Source organism: Tachypleus tridentatus, chromosome 8 (assembly GCF_004210375.1).
Source record: "Tachypleus tridentatus isolate NWPU-2018 chromosome 8, ASM421037v1, whole genome shotgun sequence".
Lineage (NCBI taxonomy): Eukaryota > Metazoa > Arthropoda > Merostomata > Xiphosura > Limulidae > Tachypleus > Tachypleus tridentatus.
The window spans coordinates 27,995,181-28,016,326 of record NC_134832.1 but is presented as its reverse complement, the minus strand read 5'-3'; the positions used below and the strand labels follow the sequence as shown (position 1 = coordinate 28,016,326).

Below are 21,146 nucleotides of genomic sequence, written 5' to 3'. Positions count from 1 at the left end.
TTATACAAATCTCCCTTTTCAAGTGTAAAATTTATTTTTGTATTTATTATATTAAAATAGAAAATTTCTGATCAACTAAATAAACATGAAAATAGTAATGCATTCCCAACAGTCAAACACTAATCTCAAACACTCAAATACTAAACACAAGTGGAGAGGCAAATAGCATACTGGATATTTCAAAAGATGCATTCTAGCTCTTGAATAACAGAACATTCACTTACCAACCACCTGTTGCAACAATAATATATAAATTTTTCTACCTATCTTTCAGGACTTATTATTTCAGACAACTGAGTACTGTTTTACCTAACTATTAATCATGCAATTATTGAAATGTTTTGTAGCCAACCAGATGAAACCAATAATTATAAATTATTTATTCATTACCTAAATTAGAACTTATACAATGTGCAAACCTAGTATTTTTGATATTCTTTAAATAGTCTGAATAGTCAATTCTGTTATAAAACTAAAGTATTAGGCTGAGGAATAATTCGTGAGCATTTTTAAATAATTTCATTCAAGCATTACATGCAAGACTATACAATACTTCAATGCATGAGCACATTACACCCAAAACATTTATTATGATACTTTATTTCATGTAATACCTAGGTATATAGTATGCATTGTTTTAAACGAAATTGCAAGAAATTAAATGCGAAAAGCAGATGGTGTCGAAAATGCTCGATTTTGTCCACTTGACATTCCATTTAATGAGCTGAAAATGAAAGCAAAAATTAAAGACATATGAAAATCAAACACACCATCTATTAGAGCAAAAAATTATCTACCAAATGACATGAAATATTTTGCGAAAGCATTTCATTTCTTAATATATTTTGTTAACTTGAAAAAACGCTCACGAATTATTCCTCAACCCAATATATTCAGATAATATAATACCATTGTTTTAACAACACCATTTAACTTCTACATGCCAGTCACTATAATATTTTATATTTAGGCTTATGGTTTGATACTTTGAAAGCTGTTTAACAATGTAACCAAATTTACATTATTACTTACCTATGAAAATAGATTTTCACTATAAGAATATAGAATCTTGGATTGATCACACCAATCATTGTTTTGAAGTAACATATGTACATCAGTGTTAAAAACAGGAAGCAGAAACCACAAAATCCAGATGGTATTAGATTTATTATGGTAACAACTGTAATAGCATTCTCAATTAGGTAATTCTCTTGATGAATTAGTTTGCTCCATGTTACCAAAATCCTGCAACTTCTGGATACACACATGCAGGGTTTTTTTCTTATCTCATAGCTTTAAGAGGTTGTTTAGAGGAGTGTGATTTTTTCATATTGCACACACAAAACTACACTTGGTAATTTGAACCAGCATTTTGTATTATGTCTGTCTTATAAAAATACAGTGCTGTTATGTTCTAGTATTTATTAAAACTTCCTTGGTATATAACAATATTCTGGCTAATTGATCCTCTAAGCATAATAAAAATATAGATTATAAAACTTTTAATCACAACACTTTTTGAAGTAAACCCTCTACCTTAAGTAACCTGCCAGGTAACAAATTACGAGTACTGTCTTTACAACATGCAACCACCAATAATTCAGTGTCTAAACATACCACATTCTGTTAAATTCATATATAAAATAATCTAAATAATTACTTTGACATATAATGTACAGCTATGGTAAAAAAATCCAGCTGACAAAAACAGAAAAGTACAATTAAACTTTATGGAAAGATCAGCAAGACAAAATAGGTAAAATTACTCAAATCTATTTTGTCATACATCTTGCACACAAAAATTAATGTTCTTATTTTCAGCAAGTACATTTGGACTGATGTGTGTGTGTGTGTGTGTGAAATAACCGTTTCCTTCTGAAGATCTTTTATGTAAATGAGTAATTTTTGTCCTCTACAAATAGACGTGTGAGCATACTTGAGTTTGTATTTATCCTCATTGTTTACTGTTATTTTTTTAATTTCATGCCTCTAATAAATACTGGATGAGTGCAAAAGTTAGAACTATTGTTCACAGTTTAATAAAAATAAAATCCTGAATGTTATATTAAATTTGTTTTTGAAGTTTGGGGGATGATGAGTTTGCTTCATTTTCCAATAATTATTCCAATAGTTATTTTTCACATATTTTCTAAAAGGTGGTAATGAAAGTACTGGTCAAGTTAACAAGTGACTATATAAGTAGATTTTCTTTCACCAGTGGCATATGTGAAAAGGAACTTTGCTTGAAAAAAAAACAAAAAACTGGGCATTGTTCGCTTCACACTTAAAGCATAGTGACAAGTAACACTGGTGTGTACTTCCATACTTCCCATGTTTCATTATTCTATGCCCATGTTGCAAACTTTAAGATATTCAAAGTTGGTTAAAAAGAGCAGAGATTAGACCTAAACTTGTAAGTTAACATCAGTTATTATCAGTAGCAGTTATATCCAACTTATTATTCCAAGATATTAATACCCCCAGTAAGTTAGACCTAATGTCTCACTGATCCTATGTATGTATTCCCCACCAAACATAGAGGAGTCAGTCTTGAGACTTTTCAATTCAGCCTTACTTGTATATTTTCCATGGGAAGTACTATTGATGTAATTCCAATGACATGTTAAGCCTAAAATCACTGAGCACACTGATGAAACTAAGTCACTTTGAAATTGAAAATAGGCCCAACTGTGAATGAAGATTGTAATTATAACTTTGCAACACAGGAAAAAACATCACTACTTGACACAAAAACATTTGAAATAATGGCCAAATACAGTATATTTAAATTTTTACTAAAATACAGAGTATGAGGCATTCTCTTGTACGTTACGTTAACAAGATATTTATATTTCTGTATCAAAGATTTTTTTATTCTGTTTATATTATAAGTAACATATCTGCATGTATAGCACAAATTATCATCATTAATGACTCAATAAGCATTTGTCCAGTATCCAACTAAGAGACCTTTACAATATCAGCTGTAGTAGCATTAGCTAGTGTTGCCACTGGCCTCACAAAAACTTGCATAGAAACATTTTACCAATATTCTCCTTTTGTTTTTTCTTCTAATATTTGATTAATTTTACACAACGTTTTAGAGCAGATATGCATCTGAACATACTATTATAGTGAAGTACGAGTGACTGCATTGATTCAATACATTTTATTGAAACAGGACCTAAGAAAGGCTGTATAGGTTCACTAAGCAAAATGTTACTGTTACCAGGTTTCAATGCTGTCAAAAAAACAACTGATAATACACTCCTTTCTATTACAGCTATGTATTCATTTGCCTGATCTTTTATTCAAGAAGCATGTTTAATTAATTACATATACTGTCAGAAATATGCAACTGATAATACACTCCTTTGGATTTTGTTTATTTTTTGTTATTAAAAGGTCATATACACATTTGTTTTGTTATCACTGTTAGTCAAAATTGTCCTGTTCTTCATTAGACATATTTAATCAATCAAGAATTTTATGTAATAATGCTTGTTAACTTGTTTGGGAGTAAACAAATAATTGGTAAATAAATACTAGATTTGTTTCAGTCTGCTGCAGTTCTCTTTATTGGCCATGATAGATTCCTGTTGCAATTCAAACTTATTGTACTTTTTCTTTTTAAATATAAAAATGTAATTACTGTTCTATATAATGCATTTTTAAATTACCTGTGAATTTTTTTTATTTCACTTGTAGATTATGTGTTAAATAAAATTTTTAATGAAATATAAATAGGTAGTTATGATGATATCATCAATAACTTACATTAGTAATATCGAATAGCTGGACTTTATTTCACAATACATTCCAAACCTATCATACATTGCACTTCTACCAAACATGAATATATTTCATCTAAACTTTCTCAGGTACATCTTCAGTTATATTCAATTTCAGTTTAGTTGCAAATGTAAAGCATTGCATTTTCCTCCCAAATACTATGTTTATACCAGAGCTGAAAAAAAACCAAAAAACAACCTTTAGCATGTAACAAAAGAAAATATTTATTGCAGCATACAATGACGAGTCAGCTTTTACCCAATTAACTGCTCTGTATATAGTGGTGGGTGCATGGTCCCAAAGCATGAAAGTGACAAGAGAAAGATTTTACAACTCTGCAGGAGACACAATGCAGAAGATAGTATGAAGAGCAGAGCTTTAAATTGCAGAACCTGACCCTTATCTGCAAAATGTAGATATCAGCAGGATGATGTTGCTATGGGAATGTTGAGATATGCATCTGCAACATCAAAGTTGGTCATCCATAGAGTCGTTAAACCCTAACTTAAATTGAGAAAGGACTCCATCATGAACTTAGGAGAATGTAAGAACTGATTCAGACAAGGTAGATCAATAATCAACTTCCAGTCTCTCACCTTTGTGGACACAACAAACAACCAAGAATAAAATCCCACAAGAATGGTATTGACTCTCTCTACAACCCCCTTGACCAATAACTCCCTGGTTGCCCTGGAAAGAAAATCCATGCACAACAGATCTATTAAACGTAGAAATATCACATGTTGGGAAAATAATGGAGGAAGTGAAATGAATTGAATGACCAGACCTGTCACCAAAACCTGAAGCACCCATGAAAATGATGTAACTTTGCTCCCACAACACACCCACAAAAGGTAGTCACTGACCCAAACAAAGGAGCCACAAATATAAAGATAAGATCTTCTGAATACCAACAATTTGAAGAGTAAAGTCAGGGGATTGGAGCAAACTACTACCAGCAAGAGCAAAAGAAAGCCAAGAAGCCAATGACAACAAGGAAGAATACAAACATGCAACATCAATTTGAGATTCCAACATCTCTAGGACACCCATGAAATGTCAATGGATATAGCAAAGGAGCCTTGTGTAACTTACGTAGGGCTATGGCAGGTGCATGTGCACCCTCCTACAAGGCATCTCTAACCGTCAAATCACAACAGCATTCAGGAAACCAAAACAGAGCAGAAGCCAATAAACATGCTAAGGTAGAAGTCAACAAAATACCAAATACATCATCAGATAGATGCGAGGAACACCGATATGTTTGTTACAAAATTTGGAAGTCTAATGAACCCAAGAAAATTATGGTATGTTCAAAGTGATCACAGGGGAACAAGTTTTTGAAAATCTGAATATATATCCTCCAGGTAGTGGTGAGCCAAAGCGTGCTGTTTAGACAAATGTTGTGGATAAGGCATAGCTATCGTGTCACATCTTTGAGCAGCAAATTTCCCATCATGAACAACAATATCAAATGAAGGAAGTAAATTAGATATTCACCTTCATACCATTCTGCCATCAAGGAGGCAGTAGTTTCATAGATGACTGGAAAAAAACAAACAAACCATAAAACAACCCAAATCTTATGTCTAATCAACTAGCTGAAGAAAGTTTTAATTTTCTTAAAATGAAAATGTATTTCCAATAAATAGTACCCTCTACTCACAAAATTAGTTTTTCCCATTTTATGCTGCCCACTACATTCAAACTTTTTATAACATGCCACAAGCCTTCTGCACACCAGTATTGGAGTCAAAGATTCCAATATGTTTATCATACAAATCAATTTGTGTCATCTCTTCACCAACAGGAGAGCACCACGAAACCAAAGTGCACAACTCCCTCTATGCACCACTACTAAACTGTCACTTTGGAAAATTGTAGGGAGAATAATGAACAGAAGAAAGTTCCTCACATCTTTTTATTTTGCTGAGACATGGCTTATGTATTGAATCAAAACACAGTGGCCCTCTTCAATTCTTTCCATATTATGAAACAGTCCCCTATGTATTCTTAGTACAGCATGTGACATGTTAGTAAACAATCAACAGCTTAGAAGGTCCCAAGTAGTGTTCTCAACCATTTTAATATTTGAAAAGACTACCTCATTCTTTTGATCCAAGATTTCAGTGAGGTAGGTTGTGTCTTTAGTCTGTTTGAATCTACATACATCTTAGTTACAAAGTTTAAATTATAGTGGAATTCATGTTATCATTGTAGTTATTTTTTATTTTTTAATTATTCAACTGTATATATCAAACCAAAGAAAAATTTTAAGAGGTTTAGCAACCTTATCCAGCAGCAACTGAGCATAAAGGTTGTAGAGAAAGAGAGATAATTGTTTCCTTTATTTCTAAATTTATTGTTCATTATTTTAAGAAAAATAAGTTTAATAACTTGTTTCTACATAGTAATATAATATTAATATTGAATAATTGAAATGTGGCTGTCTATTACATAATACTACTCAACTAAAACACAGCCAAGACAGGGAAAATTAAACATCAGTTTTATATTACTGGACATGTGATCTGAATACAAATATTTTGTTAAAAAATCTGATTTTTTTTTGTATACAAAAATACTTGTAATCTTTACTAAAATCCTACCAACTTCTGTGAAGACACACATGTCAAAAGTCAAAATGTAAAAAAAAACTTAATTTCTGCATTGTGTAGGCAAACTTGTGCATGTTATACCGAGCCCATCACAAAAGGGTAAAATAGGATGAGAGCTGGCATGTTTGTTAAGCTTATCAATTCAGCTGGAAAGTTTTAAACTAGAACAAGACCATAGTAAGGAACAGCCAGAATAAACTAACTGCAAAAAGAATAAAGGTAGAGAAAAGTTTAGCACAGGAAACAAGTATACAAATAGTTATAAGGGTAGTCTTAATTTTCATGATTGTAATGCTAGAAGTATAAGAAATAAAACAGATGACTGGAGTCCTAGTAACAATGGAGGAATTTTATATAAAAATAACTGAAACACTGTGAACACAGTTGATTTTTACGATAAGAATTTCTTTGGAATAAAGGATGACATTATTTAATATAGAGAGTATTAAAGAGAGGGGAACAAAATGGCTTTGTGTGTAAAATGTTAATTATATCCTATTGAAGTTTAAGATTTCAAAAGATAACAGCAGGAAAACAGAATTAATTTGGAGTTTCTATTTGCAAATCTAAACAGAAAAGGCTTTTAGTGGAAATCTGTTACAGACCATCAGATAATGCTGGTGAAATTAAAAAGAAACTTTACAATAATAAAATGGGTAAAGATTTTACTTGTTAATGAAGTCCTAATTATGGGTGATTTTAATTTAGGGCACACAGATTAGGAAGACCTAAAGTCAAATTATTAGGTAGAAATGTTTCACAAAACCGTTCAAGGTGGCTGTCTACTAATTAGTCAAGGAATCAACTAGAAACAATATAATTTCAGATTTACTATTTACTTCTAATACGGAAATATCAGAGGGTGGAAATTAGAGAGCATCTGGAAGAAAATGATCTCTGATCTATTCAGGTCACAGTTTTGTTACACATGAAAATAATATTTTGGTTTAAAATTTCACAAAAAAGCAAACATTGAAAGGATTCAACAAGAATTATTTGACCAAATGTGGAAAATGTTTAAAGAAATGTTTTTCAATATTCAAAACAAATATATTCTTTACAGTAGGAAAAGAGTAGCTGCAAGTAAAAAAAAAAAAAAAAAAAATCAGGTTTACTCACAAAGAGTATAAGGATTAAAATCAAGAAAAGCATAACAAATTTGACATTTAAATTGACTGGTATAACAGGACATTTAGAAGATTATAGAATATCAAGAAAGTTGGTGAAAAAGATCAGGACATCAAAAAGGATATGTGAAAAGAGGTTGGCTAAAAATGTTAAAATTAACAGCGAGGATTTCTTTGAATACATTAAAATGTTAGGATGTGCGTAAAACCCTTAGAAAACGATAAAGCAGCGATTCTCAACCTGCGTGCCGTGGCACACTGGTGTGCTACGAGAGATTAGCAGGTGTGCCGTGGTGTGTTTGAAACACATTCAACTTTCTTGGGATTTTACAAGCAAGTCGAACACTTCAGTTAATAAAAGCTACTATAGAGACACTCTGAAACGTTCCAAAACATTTGATGGTTTTCATTTAACTCAAGCACTGAGAAGTTCATACTTAAATTTCATTCTCGACTGCAACAGTTCGACTGTTAGTTTAATTGTGGCTCAACAAGCACTTTGTATGTCATAAATGATGCATCAAACTGCTTTCTGGAACACGTTTTCATTCTGCAGTAAGCTACAGCTACTACACTCTAGGTAGATATTTTATATTAACTGCAGAACTTTGTGCTTATCATGTATGAATTAGCTTTATCATTTATCCATGGAAAAATATTTAAGTAAGTCTGGTGCTGCAAAGGAGAATGTGTTGAATCAAAAGCAAGGAATCAAACGAAAGTACAAAAACGAATACATCAAATACGGTTTTATCGCTTTGGAATCGGAACATTCTCAATTACCATTCTGCAATGCAGCTTTATCAAACAAGGCGCTTGTTCTTAGCAAACTGAAGAGACACTTGGAAACAAAACATTCAGCTGTGAAGGATAAAAAAAAACAAAAAACTTCAAGAATCTCACAGCTCAACAACATGAACAATCAAGGAAGCTTGTGAACTACATGACGCTGCCCAAAAAAGGATTGATTGCAAGTTATAAGGTTGCTCAATTATTGGCAAAATGCAAGAAAGTGCATACGGAGGCCAAATCAGTCATTGCGCCAGCGTTAGCAATCATCGTTGAAACTATGCTTGGAATAGATGCCACCAAAAAGGTTTAAGCAAGTTCCACTGTCCGATGACACAATTTCGCGCAGAATTATAGACTTGTTGTCAGATTTGAAGGAACAAATTTGCAAACAGTTTGAAGTGCCTGCATATGAATTGTGTCTACTATGGTCTCTTCAAGTTGATGAATCTACCGACGTTAGTGGAAAAGCTCAAGTTCTGGCTTTTGTTTGATTCATAAAAGATGGAAAAATCATAAACGAATACTTATTTTGCAAAGATTTAGAATGTACAGCAATAGGCAAAGACGTTTGAATTGGTGAATGAAAACATTTTGCTCTTCAAATTACATTTGAATAACTGTGTCAGCATTTGCATTGATGGCTGTCCTTCAATGCAAGGAAAAAAGAAAAGATTCGTCACTCTGGTGCATAAACAAAATCCAAACATTATGATTGTTCACTGCATGATTCACAGAGAAGTGCTCTCCTCCAAATCTTTGCCGAAAGATTTGCAGTCTGTTATGAATTAAGTTGTTCAAGTGGTGAATTTCATCAAGTCTAGGCCACTTTAATCTCGACTTTTCTCTCTTCTCTGTGAGGTGATGGATTCAGACTAAAAAAGTTACTGTATCACACTGAAGTTCGATGGATTTCGAAAGGAAAGGTGTTAAAGCGTCTTGTCCAACTAAAAGTAAAGTAATTTCTTTCTTGGAGGTTGAGAAAGCAGGTTTTGAATTTTCTTTGCATGATGGGATATGATGGCTGAAGGCTCAATTTCTCTCCGACTTGTTTGAAAAATTAAATTATCTGAGAATAAGTCTCCAAGAACCATCTGAAAACATTAATACTACAACGGCCAAACTGAAGGCCTTCAATGAAAAGGTGACGCTGTGGAAGAATAAGATCTCAAAAAGAGTCCTTGATTGTTTTCCTTCTGTTAACGAATGCCCTTCAAAGAAGAAAATTGTCAATCAAATTTTGAACACATTAAGCAACTTACAGTTCGCACTAAAGCATTACTTCCCGTCACTTGCTGTCGACGAATGTAACTGGGTGGCCTATCCATTCGGAATCAATGAGACAACAAATCTTACAACTGAGGAGGAAGAACAGCTCATCGATTTATGAAACGACAAATTTTATTAGTCATTGTTTCCCGAAAAGAGCTTGGATGAGTTTTGGGTCTCCATTAAAAATTCATATCCTGCAATCAGTTCAAAAGCAGTTAAAAGTTCTGCTTTCATTTGCATCTTTGTGGTTTTGCAAAATTGGATTTTCAGCATTGACTGAAATTAAAACCAGAAAGAGAGAGAGGCTTCTTACAGTCGATGATGAAATGTGAGCTTGTTTGTCTATGTTAGAACCTCGCTTAAATTTGATTTGTTCTCAGAAGCAAGCACAAGTGTCACATTGAAAACATATGTAAAAATAAAAAAGTTTTGATTTTTCTGCTATACCACAAAATCGTTAAAAAGCCTTAGAACAACACTCACAGCCAAACCAAGTGATAGTATTGTCAACGTGCAAATGCAGCTGACATGAATATCACTTGCTTTGGTCATAATTTTCGTTTTGAAGCTTTTTAAGTTAACTCTTTTGTGTTACATGTATCTAAACGTGATGCACAATGACATTATTATTGCTTACTTTGGCCGTGATTTTCTTTCTAAGGCTTTTAATGCTTGCCGTATAATGTGTACCTTAAAACATAGTTAAGGCTTTCCAGGTGTACTGCAAAAATTTTCAGAATTTCGTAGTGTGTCGCAAGTCAGAAAAGGTTGAGAACCACTGTGATAAAGGAAAGCTCATATCTGATGACTATGTGATGGCTAGGTTATCAAGGTTTCCTTTTTCAGGTTTTACTAATGAAGATTGAAGCCTTATTCCACATCTGGAACAGCTGATACTAACAAGAATGAACAAAATGGCTGGATTAATTCCAAGTTATTAAGAAATAATTGGAAAGTTTAAAGCAGGGGTGTGCAACAGGCGGCCCGCGGGCCACAACCCGGCCCGCCAAGCCATTTAGTGTGGCCCTAGTTGTTGTAATCTAACCATGTGGCCTGATCTGTAATCCAACGCAAATGGAATATTTTTAAAAGCATCGATCCTACGGGATTCCCAGGCTTCGACTCGACAAACTTCTAAAACTATCTTTGCTAGAGAGGAGCAAGCCGAATTCGATTGGTCGGCCTCCTTAGGGCATGAATAGGTGACGTGCACTAGCACTATTGTCTACGACTCAACGTCATGTCCTGAACCTCGCCTTCGCCCGCTGGCGACAATTTTCCCTAACCTCTGCTGTCCGTCATTCAATTGGAGCACAAGACGTAGTTGTAAGCCATTGCATTATTCACCAAGAGAGCTTGTGCACCAAAGTTCTGGATTTTGCAGAAGTCATGAAAAATGTCGTCCAATGCATAAATTATATTCGAACACGAGGATTAAATCATCGACAATTTAAAACTTTTTTAGATGAGCTGGACAGTGAGTATTCAGATGTTTTGTACTTCTCTGCTGTATGCGTTGGCTTAGTAGAGCTGCTACTTTGAAGAGATTCTGGAATCTCGAGAGGAGATTAAGTTCTTCATGGAGAGCAAACGTCAGAATGTGGACTTCTTGAGCAATGAGAACTGGCTGAATGACTTAGCATTCCTCACAGACATTACACAGCATCTGTCTGATTTAAACTTAAAACTACAAGGGAAAAGTCAACTTGTGAATAAGTTGTTTGAGCATATTTGTGCTTTTGAGAAGAAATTGGAAATTTTCCAGGTTCAGTTGAGAAGAGCCATATTGACCCATTTTACATGTCTTGCAACCAGGAAACTGGAATTTCCTAATCTGGATTGCACCAAATATGGAACCAGTGTACAAAAGCTGCGTGATGAGTTTGCAAACAGATTTCCAGATTTCAGACAAACTAAAATTAGATTGAAATTGTTCGCTCAACCTTTTGATTTGGCAGTGGAAGACAGTCCTGATGATTGCCAAATGGAACTCATTGAACTGCAGGCTGACATGGACACTAAAAGGAAATTCTCTGAAAACAGTTTGCTAGACTTTTACAAACTCTGTGTACGTGAAAAGTTTCCCAATTTGTCCCCGTCATGCACAAAGAATTGCCTCCCTTTTTGGTAGCACCTACTTCTGTGAGCAATTTTTCTCCAAAATGAAGCTCATCAAAACCAAATGTAGAAGTCAGCTGACTGATGAACATTTGACCAGTCAGTTAAGAGTGGCAACCACTTCTGTCAAAGCTGATATTGACAAGCTCTGCAAGGACTCTAAATTTCAAGTGTCGCACTAAAATGATCACTCATGCAAAAATATAAAATATTATTGCTTGCATGTTGAGATTTTTTTTTAATTTATTGTGCATGTACACAAATAAGCTTGTTTTTTTAAGTGGCCCCGCTTGATTGATGAAGTTGGTTATATGGCCCACCGACGAAAAATGTTGCACACCCCTGGTTTAAAGAATAAGACTCTTAAGCCAGATAATATTTACCCAAAGGCTCTAAAGGAGGTAAAGGATTATCCAATTGCTACTATTTTTTTTATATATTCAAGAGAGTTTAAATGTTATTGGACAGTCAACATGGTTTTGCCAAGGAAACATCCTGTCTTACAAATCTTTTAATATTCTTTTAAAAAGTTACTTCTTATGAATATGAGTGTAGATTTGGTTTATCTGGATTTTCAAAAAAGTATTTGAGAAGGTATCACATAAGAGTCTTGTAAATATATATATATATATATATCTGTTGGTATGAGGGATACACATTATTAGATTCGATAAAACAATGGCTTAGTGGAAGAAAGTGGAGGGTTGTTACAAATGGAGATCAATCAAACTGGATTAATGTTATAAGTCAGGTACTTCAATGCTCAGTTTTAGGACATCTGCACTTTAGGATTTACCTAAATGGCATCGAGGAATTGTGAATAAATTACTTAAATTTGCTGATAATATCAATGTCTTGGGTGTTATTGGCTGTGAAGAGGATACTGCTGCTTTATAGCAAGATTTAGATTATTCAGTGAATCAGGCAAATAAATGGCAGATGGGTTTTGACTAAAATGAATACATGATAATCCACGAGGATTATTATAATTTGAATAAGTATTATGTGAATGGGGGTGACCTTAACAGTGTCATGAAAACAATTAATCTCAGCATAATAGTTGATCAGTCTCTAAAGCCATCCAAGTTGCAACAACAGGAATATCAAATACAAGTCTGAAAGAGGTTATAATTTCATTACATGTTGCTATTTTGGCCACATTTAAAGTATTATGTTCAACCTTGAGTTCCTTACCTAAGGAAAGACAAAAAGAACAGATAGAGGGGATATGATTGAAGTGATTAAGATGGTAAAGGGTCATTCCATGTCAAATCATCCAAGGGGCTGCAGGTGACCCCCACAGAATACCTTGAAACAATTCACATGTGCTCATCTACCCATATAATGAAACACTGCCAAAGATTAGATCAATATCTCTAATAGTTTCTGATTTACAACCCTGTAAAATTTAGTTAATATTTTTTTTTTTGGCAAATTCATTTTTGGGCAACTTTGGCTGCTTAAAACTGCAAGAGTAATGGTGGTAGAAGGCTGAAATTTGCTACACTGACTGAATTAATCTCACAGAATTCAAAAGTGGTCTCAGACCAAGTATATCTCTCTTAGGATTTTAATAGTGAGGCTGTAAAATCACCTGAAAATCCAAAATCATAAAAAACATTGGTTTATTTAATAAGCCATAGCTCTAAGACTTAATATGATACAAAGCTGAATTTTGTTTTCCAATTTCCTATAACATATCAGTTGATAAAATAAATCAGCAATTGTTGTAATTAAAAGTCTATTAGATCTCCTGTAAAACAATTTAGTTGCATGCAACTTTTTATGATGTAGCTAAAAATAGCCCTACTTCAGGCCACAGTTTGACCATGTCACTAGTTATTCAGCCTTTTCAGATTTTTACATCTCTGAATATGATCTAAAAAAATAAAAAATCAGGATGGTGTTCAACCTACTTGAATTATAATTTTTTTAAATATCCTCTGACCATATGTTCTTTATTTTTAAAAAATACAGTTCAGGTGTTACTGTGTACAAATACATATATACAATTTTGAAAAATACCTGTCAGAATTTTATGTATCCCACTGAAATATTCTAACCAGCCTTTCACAATGTTAAATAATGAAGTTGTAAGAAACAAGAAAGAATTAATTCATTTCTGAACAAGTTTATTGGCATAACTAGTTAGATCACATGGTAATGCAAGTATATTGTGTATGCATTACAGTTATGCAGATATGGCCGAGTTTAAGATTCATAATATAATAAATACAAAAGGTAAATCAGATACAAAAAGCACAGTGCTACAACAGGGGATAATTGAGAAAAATTATAGTCACACCAAACTGCAATAATCTTGAATATGAAATGTTTCAAAAATTGCTTTGGCGATAAATTAGCCGTAACAACATCAAATAAACATTGCTTTGTTCAGACAGCTTGAATAAGTTTCTGAAATTCGAATTTGATTATGATGAAATCACTTTGACTTAGAACATAGTGGCGACCGCTACTGCCTTGCACGGTAGGTGCACTTATCAGACAAAGAATATGTTGGAAAGAAATCCAGCTTTCATCTTTACGTGACCTTGCAGGCCATGAGAACAGTTCGTTTCTTGATGTCTTTATAAATGACACCAACACATCAGAATGTTCATCTGATCTATCTTTTATGTTTCCCACATACCATTCATGATCGTATATGCATACCACATATTTCCCTGGCTGATAATTGTCATTGTTATCATTAGACCCTATTTGAGCTGCTGTAGCATCACTTTCACTGCTACTACCAACAGTTACAACTGTGTACACATCATCATCTGATAGCCTTCTCATATACAATTTGTTGGTAGAGTGGGGAATAAAGCTATGATGTGACCTAATACCTGCCACAGTTTTGCATTTTCATAGTGCTCAAGTAGATCAAAACTTTACACAATTCTGCAGGACTGATTCCTGACTGACAAGAAAGAACAATGCCCTGAATGTGGTCCTTTGCCCAATGGTACGTATCAGAGACATAAAATTTGATAACTTATTATTTGTCACAACCTTGATTTTTTGAAGATCATGTTCAGAAATGTAAGAATATATGGTAAAGGCTGATCAGAATATTTCAATGGGATTCATCAATTATTTCACAATTGTATGGATATATTTGCACACAGTAACACACCAGAATTGAAGTGTATTTTCTCAAGTAAACAATGTATGGTCAGAGGAGACTCAAAAAAATTATAACTCAAAAAGTAGGTTGAACACCATCCTGATTTTCTTTGTAGATCATATTCAGAAATATAAGAATATATGGTAAAAATATGAAAAGGCTGAATAACTGGTGACATAGTCAAACTATGGCCTAAAGTAGGGCTATTTTTAACAAAATCATAAAAAGTTGCATGCAACTAAATTGTTTTACAGGAGATCTAACAGACTATTAATTACAACAATTGCAGATTTATCAACTGATATGTTATATGAAATTGGAAAACAAAATTCAGCTTTGTATCACATTAAGTCTTAGAGCTATGGCTTATTAAATAAACCAATTTTTATATGCAAAAACGGCTCGTTTGGGTTGAGAAAATATTTTACATAGAAGAGCGAACAACGTTTCGACCTTCTTCGGTCATCGTTAGGTTCACAAAGAAAAAGGTAACTGACCGGAAGCTGACCACATGTTTGAAAGGGGTTGTGTAACTGAGTGTCGGAATGTAGAGGGCGGTATTATGCGTTTGAATATATAATTTTATTTATTTTATTATATTAATATAGGTATAAAGGCATTCCTTTATATTGGTTTACTTTGGGTTTAAGTTGTTGTATAAGTAAGGCTTCTTTAATTTTGCGTTTGTTTATGTATGTTTCTTTATTTAGTATTTGAGTGTTTTCTATGGTTATGTTGTGTTTATTTGATTTGCAGTGTTTGAAAACGTGTGAAGGTGACTTTTTATGTTCTTTGAATCTGGTTTCCATTTTTCTACTTGTTTCTCCAATAGAGAAGTTGTAGCAGTTATCACATTGTATTTTGTAAATAATGTTGGTGTGGTGTTGGTCAGTGTAGTATTTACATAGTATAGACCTCAGTTTTGTGCCTGGTTTTTGAATAAATTTGGTATTAACTGGAATGTCATATTTTGTTACTAATTTTTGCCAAATGGTGGTTATTTGTTTGCGGATGTCAGGAATATATGGTATACAGCAGTGTATGGTTTCGTGATTTTTTTGATTCGTGAGATATATTTACTTTAGTTGGCTGATTTTGCTTTCTGTCTAGGTGTGTGCGTATAATGTTTTCTATGGTTTGTGGAGGAAACTTATTGATGTTGATGAAGTATTGTTTTATTTTGTCTAATTCATTGGTAATTTTATCCAGTGAGCATAGTTTTATGGCTGTGCTTATTTGGTTTCTTAGTATGTTGAGTTTTTGTTTTGTTTCATGTGCTGAGTCCCAAGGAATGTATAGTCCAGTATGGGTGATTTTTCGGTGGATTTCTGTTTTGAATTGTGTGTCGGTTCTTGTAATTTTGAGGTTAAGAAATGATATTTGATTGCTTTCTTCCTGTTCGCATGTTGGGATGTATAGAGTTAATGTGATTGAAAAAATTAAATAATGTGTTCTGTATATTTGAATCCCGCAACCGTGTCATCTACATATCTGTACCAGTATAGTGGTGGATGTAATGCTGTGTTAATTGCTTGTGTTTCAACTTGTGTCATAAAAATATTGGCCAGAACTGGTGATACTGGGTTGCCCATGCTTAGGCCATTTATTTGTATATAGTTGTGGTTGTTGAACATGAAGTTTGTCTTTATCGTGGTGAATTCTATGAGGGTTGCTAACTGGTTGCTGGGAATGTCTATAGTTGGGTTAGGGTCTCGGATATAGAGTTCTAAGGCTATCTTGCAGGCTTCAGTGGTTGGAACTTCTGTAAAGAGGGATATAACATCGAAACTGGCCATTAAGGCTTTATGATTAAGTTGATTAAGATTAGACTTGAAATTAAAAGAGTCTTTGATGAATGAGCTGGCTGATGTTACATATTTGGAGAATGCCCATGCTATGTATTTACCAAGATTGTAATTAAACGATTCATATGTGGACATTATTGGTCGTTATGGACAATATGGTTTATGAAGTTTGGGGATGCCGTATATTTGCGGTGTGCGCGAGTCGGTTTTACGTAGGTAGGAATAAAGTGTTTGTGAAATTGTGTTGGCTTTTTTCATTTTTAGTAGCAATTTGTTCAGTTGCGTCTCGTGTGTCTTTGTTGGATTTGTGTGTATTGGTTTAAATTTGTTCGTGTCTGATAGGATGTTATTCATTTTTTGGATGTATTCGTTCATGTTCATTATGACTATAGCGTTATCTTTATCTGCTTTTAGATTTTTTATGTTTTTGTCTTGTTTTAGGTTTTTAATGGAATTAATGTCTCTTTTTGCAGGGTTGTTTTTTAATTTTCTGTTTTGTGAAATTATCTTGATGGTTTTGTGAGAAAATTCTTTGAGAAAATCGTTTAAGATGTTGTTTTTAGGTGTTTCTGGAAAATATAAATTTGTAATTTTACCTAGGAAGTTTGACTGTTGGATGTCACTAAAATTATCTAAGTTGTCTTCTTTCTGTTGATTGTTTTTGGTTGTTTCCTTCTTTTTGTTCTCTGTAGAAAGTATCACAAGTCTCCTGGCTCAGTCTTCTAAACATGTTTTGATTTCTATGGTTGGAATGTACCTAGGTGCTATTGCAAAGTTGAGTCCTTTGTTAAGTAGATGTATCTCGTCTGTGTTAAATTGTCGGTCGGATCTGTTAATTATGAGGTTAGTCAATGGTTTGTCGTTTTGGTGTCTTTTCTGTTGTTTGCATCTTAGTTTTTCTAGCTTTTTGTTGTGGCAGATCTTTTTGTCTCTGTCGTTCTTAGTATTGATTTGGTTTATGTTTCGTTGTATAAGTCCGTAAATCTCTGGTTTAATGCAGCATGGCAGTTGATGGTCTAGGTTCATTTTTTGTTTTCGTAAGTCATGTAGTTCTTTGTATTTTGTGTTCAACATGGCTTTAAGTAGTTTTTTCTGTAAATTTTGGATAATGTTTGTGTATGTATTAACATTATTTGAAAGTTTTACCTTTACAAAATTAGGGATTAGTTATTCCTTTCTACATTGTTGAATAAAATAAATGTCATTTCTTCTATTACTAATTCGTTGGTTTAAATTTCTTAGTTTCTTAACGATCGTGTGAGTGTGTACTGTTAATAGTGGTGTGCGGTATGCTAGTTCAGACATAATGGTAACAGGTAAGTACAAATACACTGAGAAAAAACACAAAAACTTACCTTTCTCGTACAATCGCTGTGATGAAATAATAATAATCAGTGATGTCGAGAAACCCTCTTGTTGAGAAATTTACATGCAAAAACGACTCGTTTGGGTTCAGAAAATATTTTACATAGAAGAGCGAACAACGTTTCGACCTTCTTCGGTCATCGTCAGGTTCACAAAGAAAAAAAGAGGTAACTGACCGGAAGATGACCACATGTTTGGAAGTCGGTTGTGTAACTGAGTGTCGGAATGTAGAGGGCGGTGTTAGATGTTTGAATATATAATTTTTATTTAGCTTATTATATTAATATAGGTATAAAGGTGTTCCTTTATATTGGTTTACTTTGGGTTTAAGTTGTTGTATAAGTAAGGCTTCTTTAATTTTGCGTTTGTTTATGTTTGTTTCTTTATTTAGTATTTGAGTGTTTTCTATGGTTATGTTGTGTTTATTTGACTTGAAAACATATTGTTCGCTCCTCTACGTAAAATATTTTCAACCCAAACGAGACGTTTTTGCATATAAATTTCTCAACAAGTGGGTTTCTCAACATCACTGATGATTTGTTAACTGTTAGACAAAATTAAAATTTGCTCATCTGTTCATATTATTGTTAATAACAAACCTACAGTAAAACTGGCTGTATATTTGACATCAAAACATAGAAATACTATATGGAATGTTGGGAATGTCCATGGCCTGTTAAAAATTTAATTGTTTGTTACAGAAGGTTGATCTATGTTGTTCCAAGTTACTGCTTATGTAGTTGACATGTTAAACATGTTTACATGAAACCTCAGACAGAAAGTCACCTGGTTAAATAACTAAATACATACATACATGAGAGTCCATTTTAAGTGATGGTCTAGATGTACTTCTTCATTTGAAAAGGATCTTTTTCTACCAGTCAAATTGTGTGTGTGTAAACAAATAAGGCTGGAGACCTAATGTTGACAGTTTGTTCAAGCTACAGACTCCTACTGTGATTCTACTGGAAAACTATTCCAAGTGATATTTTGTACACTATCCCACAGAAATTTAAAAAAAACACAGTACTTTTAAACTTATTTTAATCTTTTTAATTTTGTTGTACTGTAAAATTTTCTGCGCTCTTTACTGGTTTTTTTCTTATTACATGAACGGAAGCTACAACTCCTGCATCTTCTAATATAAAAGGTTCCTTATTTTGTTGTTGCACATTACTACTCAATTTTGCTGGGTCTATATGGCTTTCTATGACTACATTTCAGCAAGCTTTTTAACAATGGATGACTACCATAGAAGATATCCCTAATCAGATGATAGTGGCAATTCTTTTTACTGTTTTTTTATACTTTGCTGAAATTGAGTGTGTATATGAAATACAACATTATTTCCTAAAACTACTGCTTTTTTTTAAATAGCTGGTGTTAAGATAAAAGTTAATGTTATCAATAACTGGTGACTTATGTTGTGTGTCATTGTCTATGCTCCATAAATGGTTTACATTTCCTTATCCTTTACAAAACCTATGCGCAATAGGTTGAAGAATATTCACATGTCATATACGCCTAGCAAGGTAAACGTGTTACAGAGTCTGTTTACGTTGCACTAATCTACGTTACATTATTTGTACTGTTGAGATTGCTCTTATATTTATGTATAAGAGAATGCCTAGTATGGGTATTAACACATTTACTGACATTTACATTTTTATTTCAAGCGGGTTTCTCATCATAAACAATTGCTCTTATATTTGCATGTCATTTCTATATATCAACATTGCAGCCAACACATCACTGAAATTTGTAAAAGTGATAAAAATTAATTATATAATGAAAATTGATCTTTTAAAGTTCAACTGGAGGTTTGTTTCACCAAAAATGGCAAAGAAATGATACAAATATTACTAAAACTATGTGGTCTTCAATATTTACTGCTCACAGATTTAACCTATATTCTGAATAGGTTAAAAGGCAACTCACTCAACCACTAAAATGCTACAGCTTATTTTCTGAAGTTCATGAAACTTATACTTGAAATTAAAATGCAATGCACTTTGTGTATCATACACGTTCACTACATACTTCGAAATTTATAAGTTGTAAAAATTGTTGGTGCTGTTATTACTACTTTTAGTAGTACTATTACTAGTGTTAGATTTGATGTTTTAGGCATTTATTGGAAATATATACAAATATAAAAGGTTACATTCGATTTAACTTTAATTATCCATTTTGTTTTTGGTGGACAAAATTGAAACTGGGAAAGATTATCCCAATTATAATTCTGTCCAACTGCACGTTTACTCAAATTATGTTCTTAAATAAAAACCAGCACTATAGTTAGAAGCCTACCAAATAAATCACAAGCTAACAACCGGTACTCATTATACAAAAACCAGCATACACGTGTTTATTTTTAAAAATCAACTATTGCTAGTGTCAAAAAAAGCCTACAGTATAATACAATATATACACCATTTCATTAAGTTTAACTTACTTTTAAATGTACGCACCACTACTAGTACTACTCAATCTGCGATAATCTATCATTATTACTACTACTATCACAAACATTATTACTATTAGCAATACTAGCAGCGGTAATTTGTACTTGCTTGTGCAACAAAGAATTTGGCTAATGCGTTGTTAGGCTTAATGTTATGCCTTACCGGTAATACAATTCTAAGGTCTAAATTATTCAACTCAACTGTACAAAACAATAATGAATTCCTTGGCATGAAAAAGAAAATATATCCAAAAACCAACAGAATATCCTTCATTCATATTACCCAGAATATTTTGAATGAAGAGACGCCCTAAGGCAATACTATTACTACCACATAAACCTACCTCCATATGCTCTGCCATGGTGACACGAACTCTCTAACAGGGTCAATCTTGTCGTTATATACATGAAAGATTGAGACTTAATTCCAAAAGCTCTTCAACATGAAGATTACTTCGCCTATATCCCACGTGGTTAAGGCGTGAATTCCCGCCAAAATATATCTTATGCATAAACCGTAATAAAATAATTCATACGCTAATTATATATGCCAGTTAAGAAATACTTTCTATATATAAAAAAGCAATCAAAACAAATTTCATAAACTATACTTGTATTGCATCATAAGTAGTTGTACTTTTTAATTTCACACCCTAAAATTTA

At 33.1% G+C, this 21,146-nt stretch overlaps 1 protein-coding gene across 1 annotated transcript in view; it reads right to left on the bottom strand.

The window, feature by feature from the left end:
• LOC143222046 (protein arginine N-methyltransferase 1-like) overlaps window positions 1-21,146 on the bottom strand; it is a 54,269-nt gene extending 33,123 nt beyond the window's left edge. Inside the window, exon 1 of the mRNA XM_076447878.1 lies at window positions 20,828-21,146. Coding sequence (XP_076303993.1) covers window positions 20,828-20,845 — 18 coding nt within the window. The 5' untranslated portion in view covers window positions 20,846-21,146. The remainder of the gene's footprint in view (window positions 1-20,827) is intronic.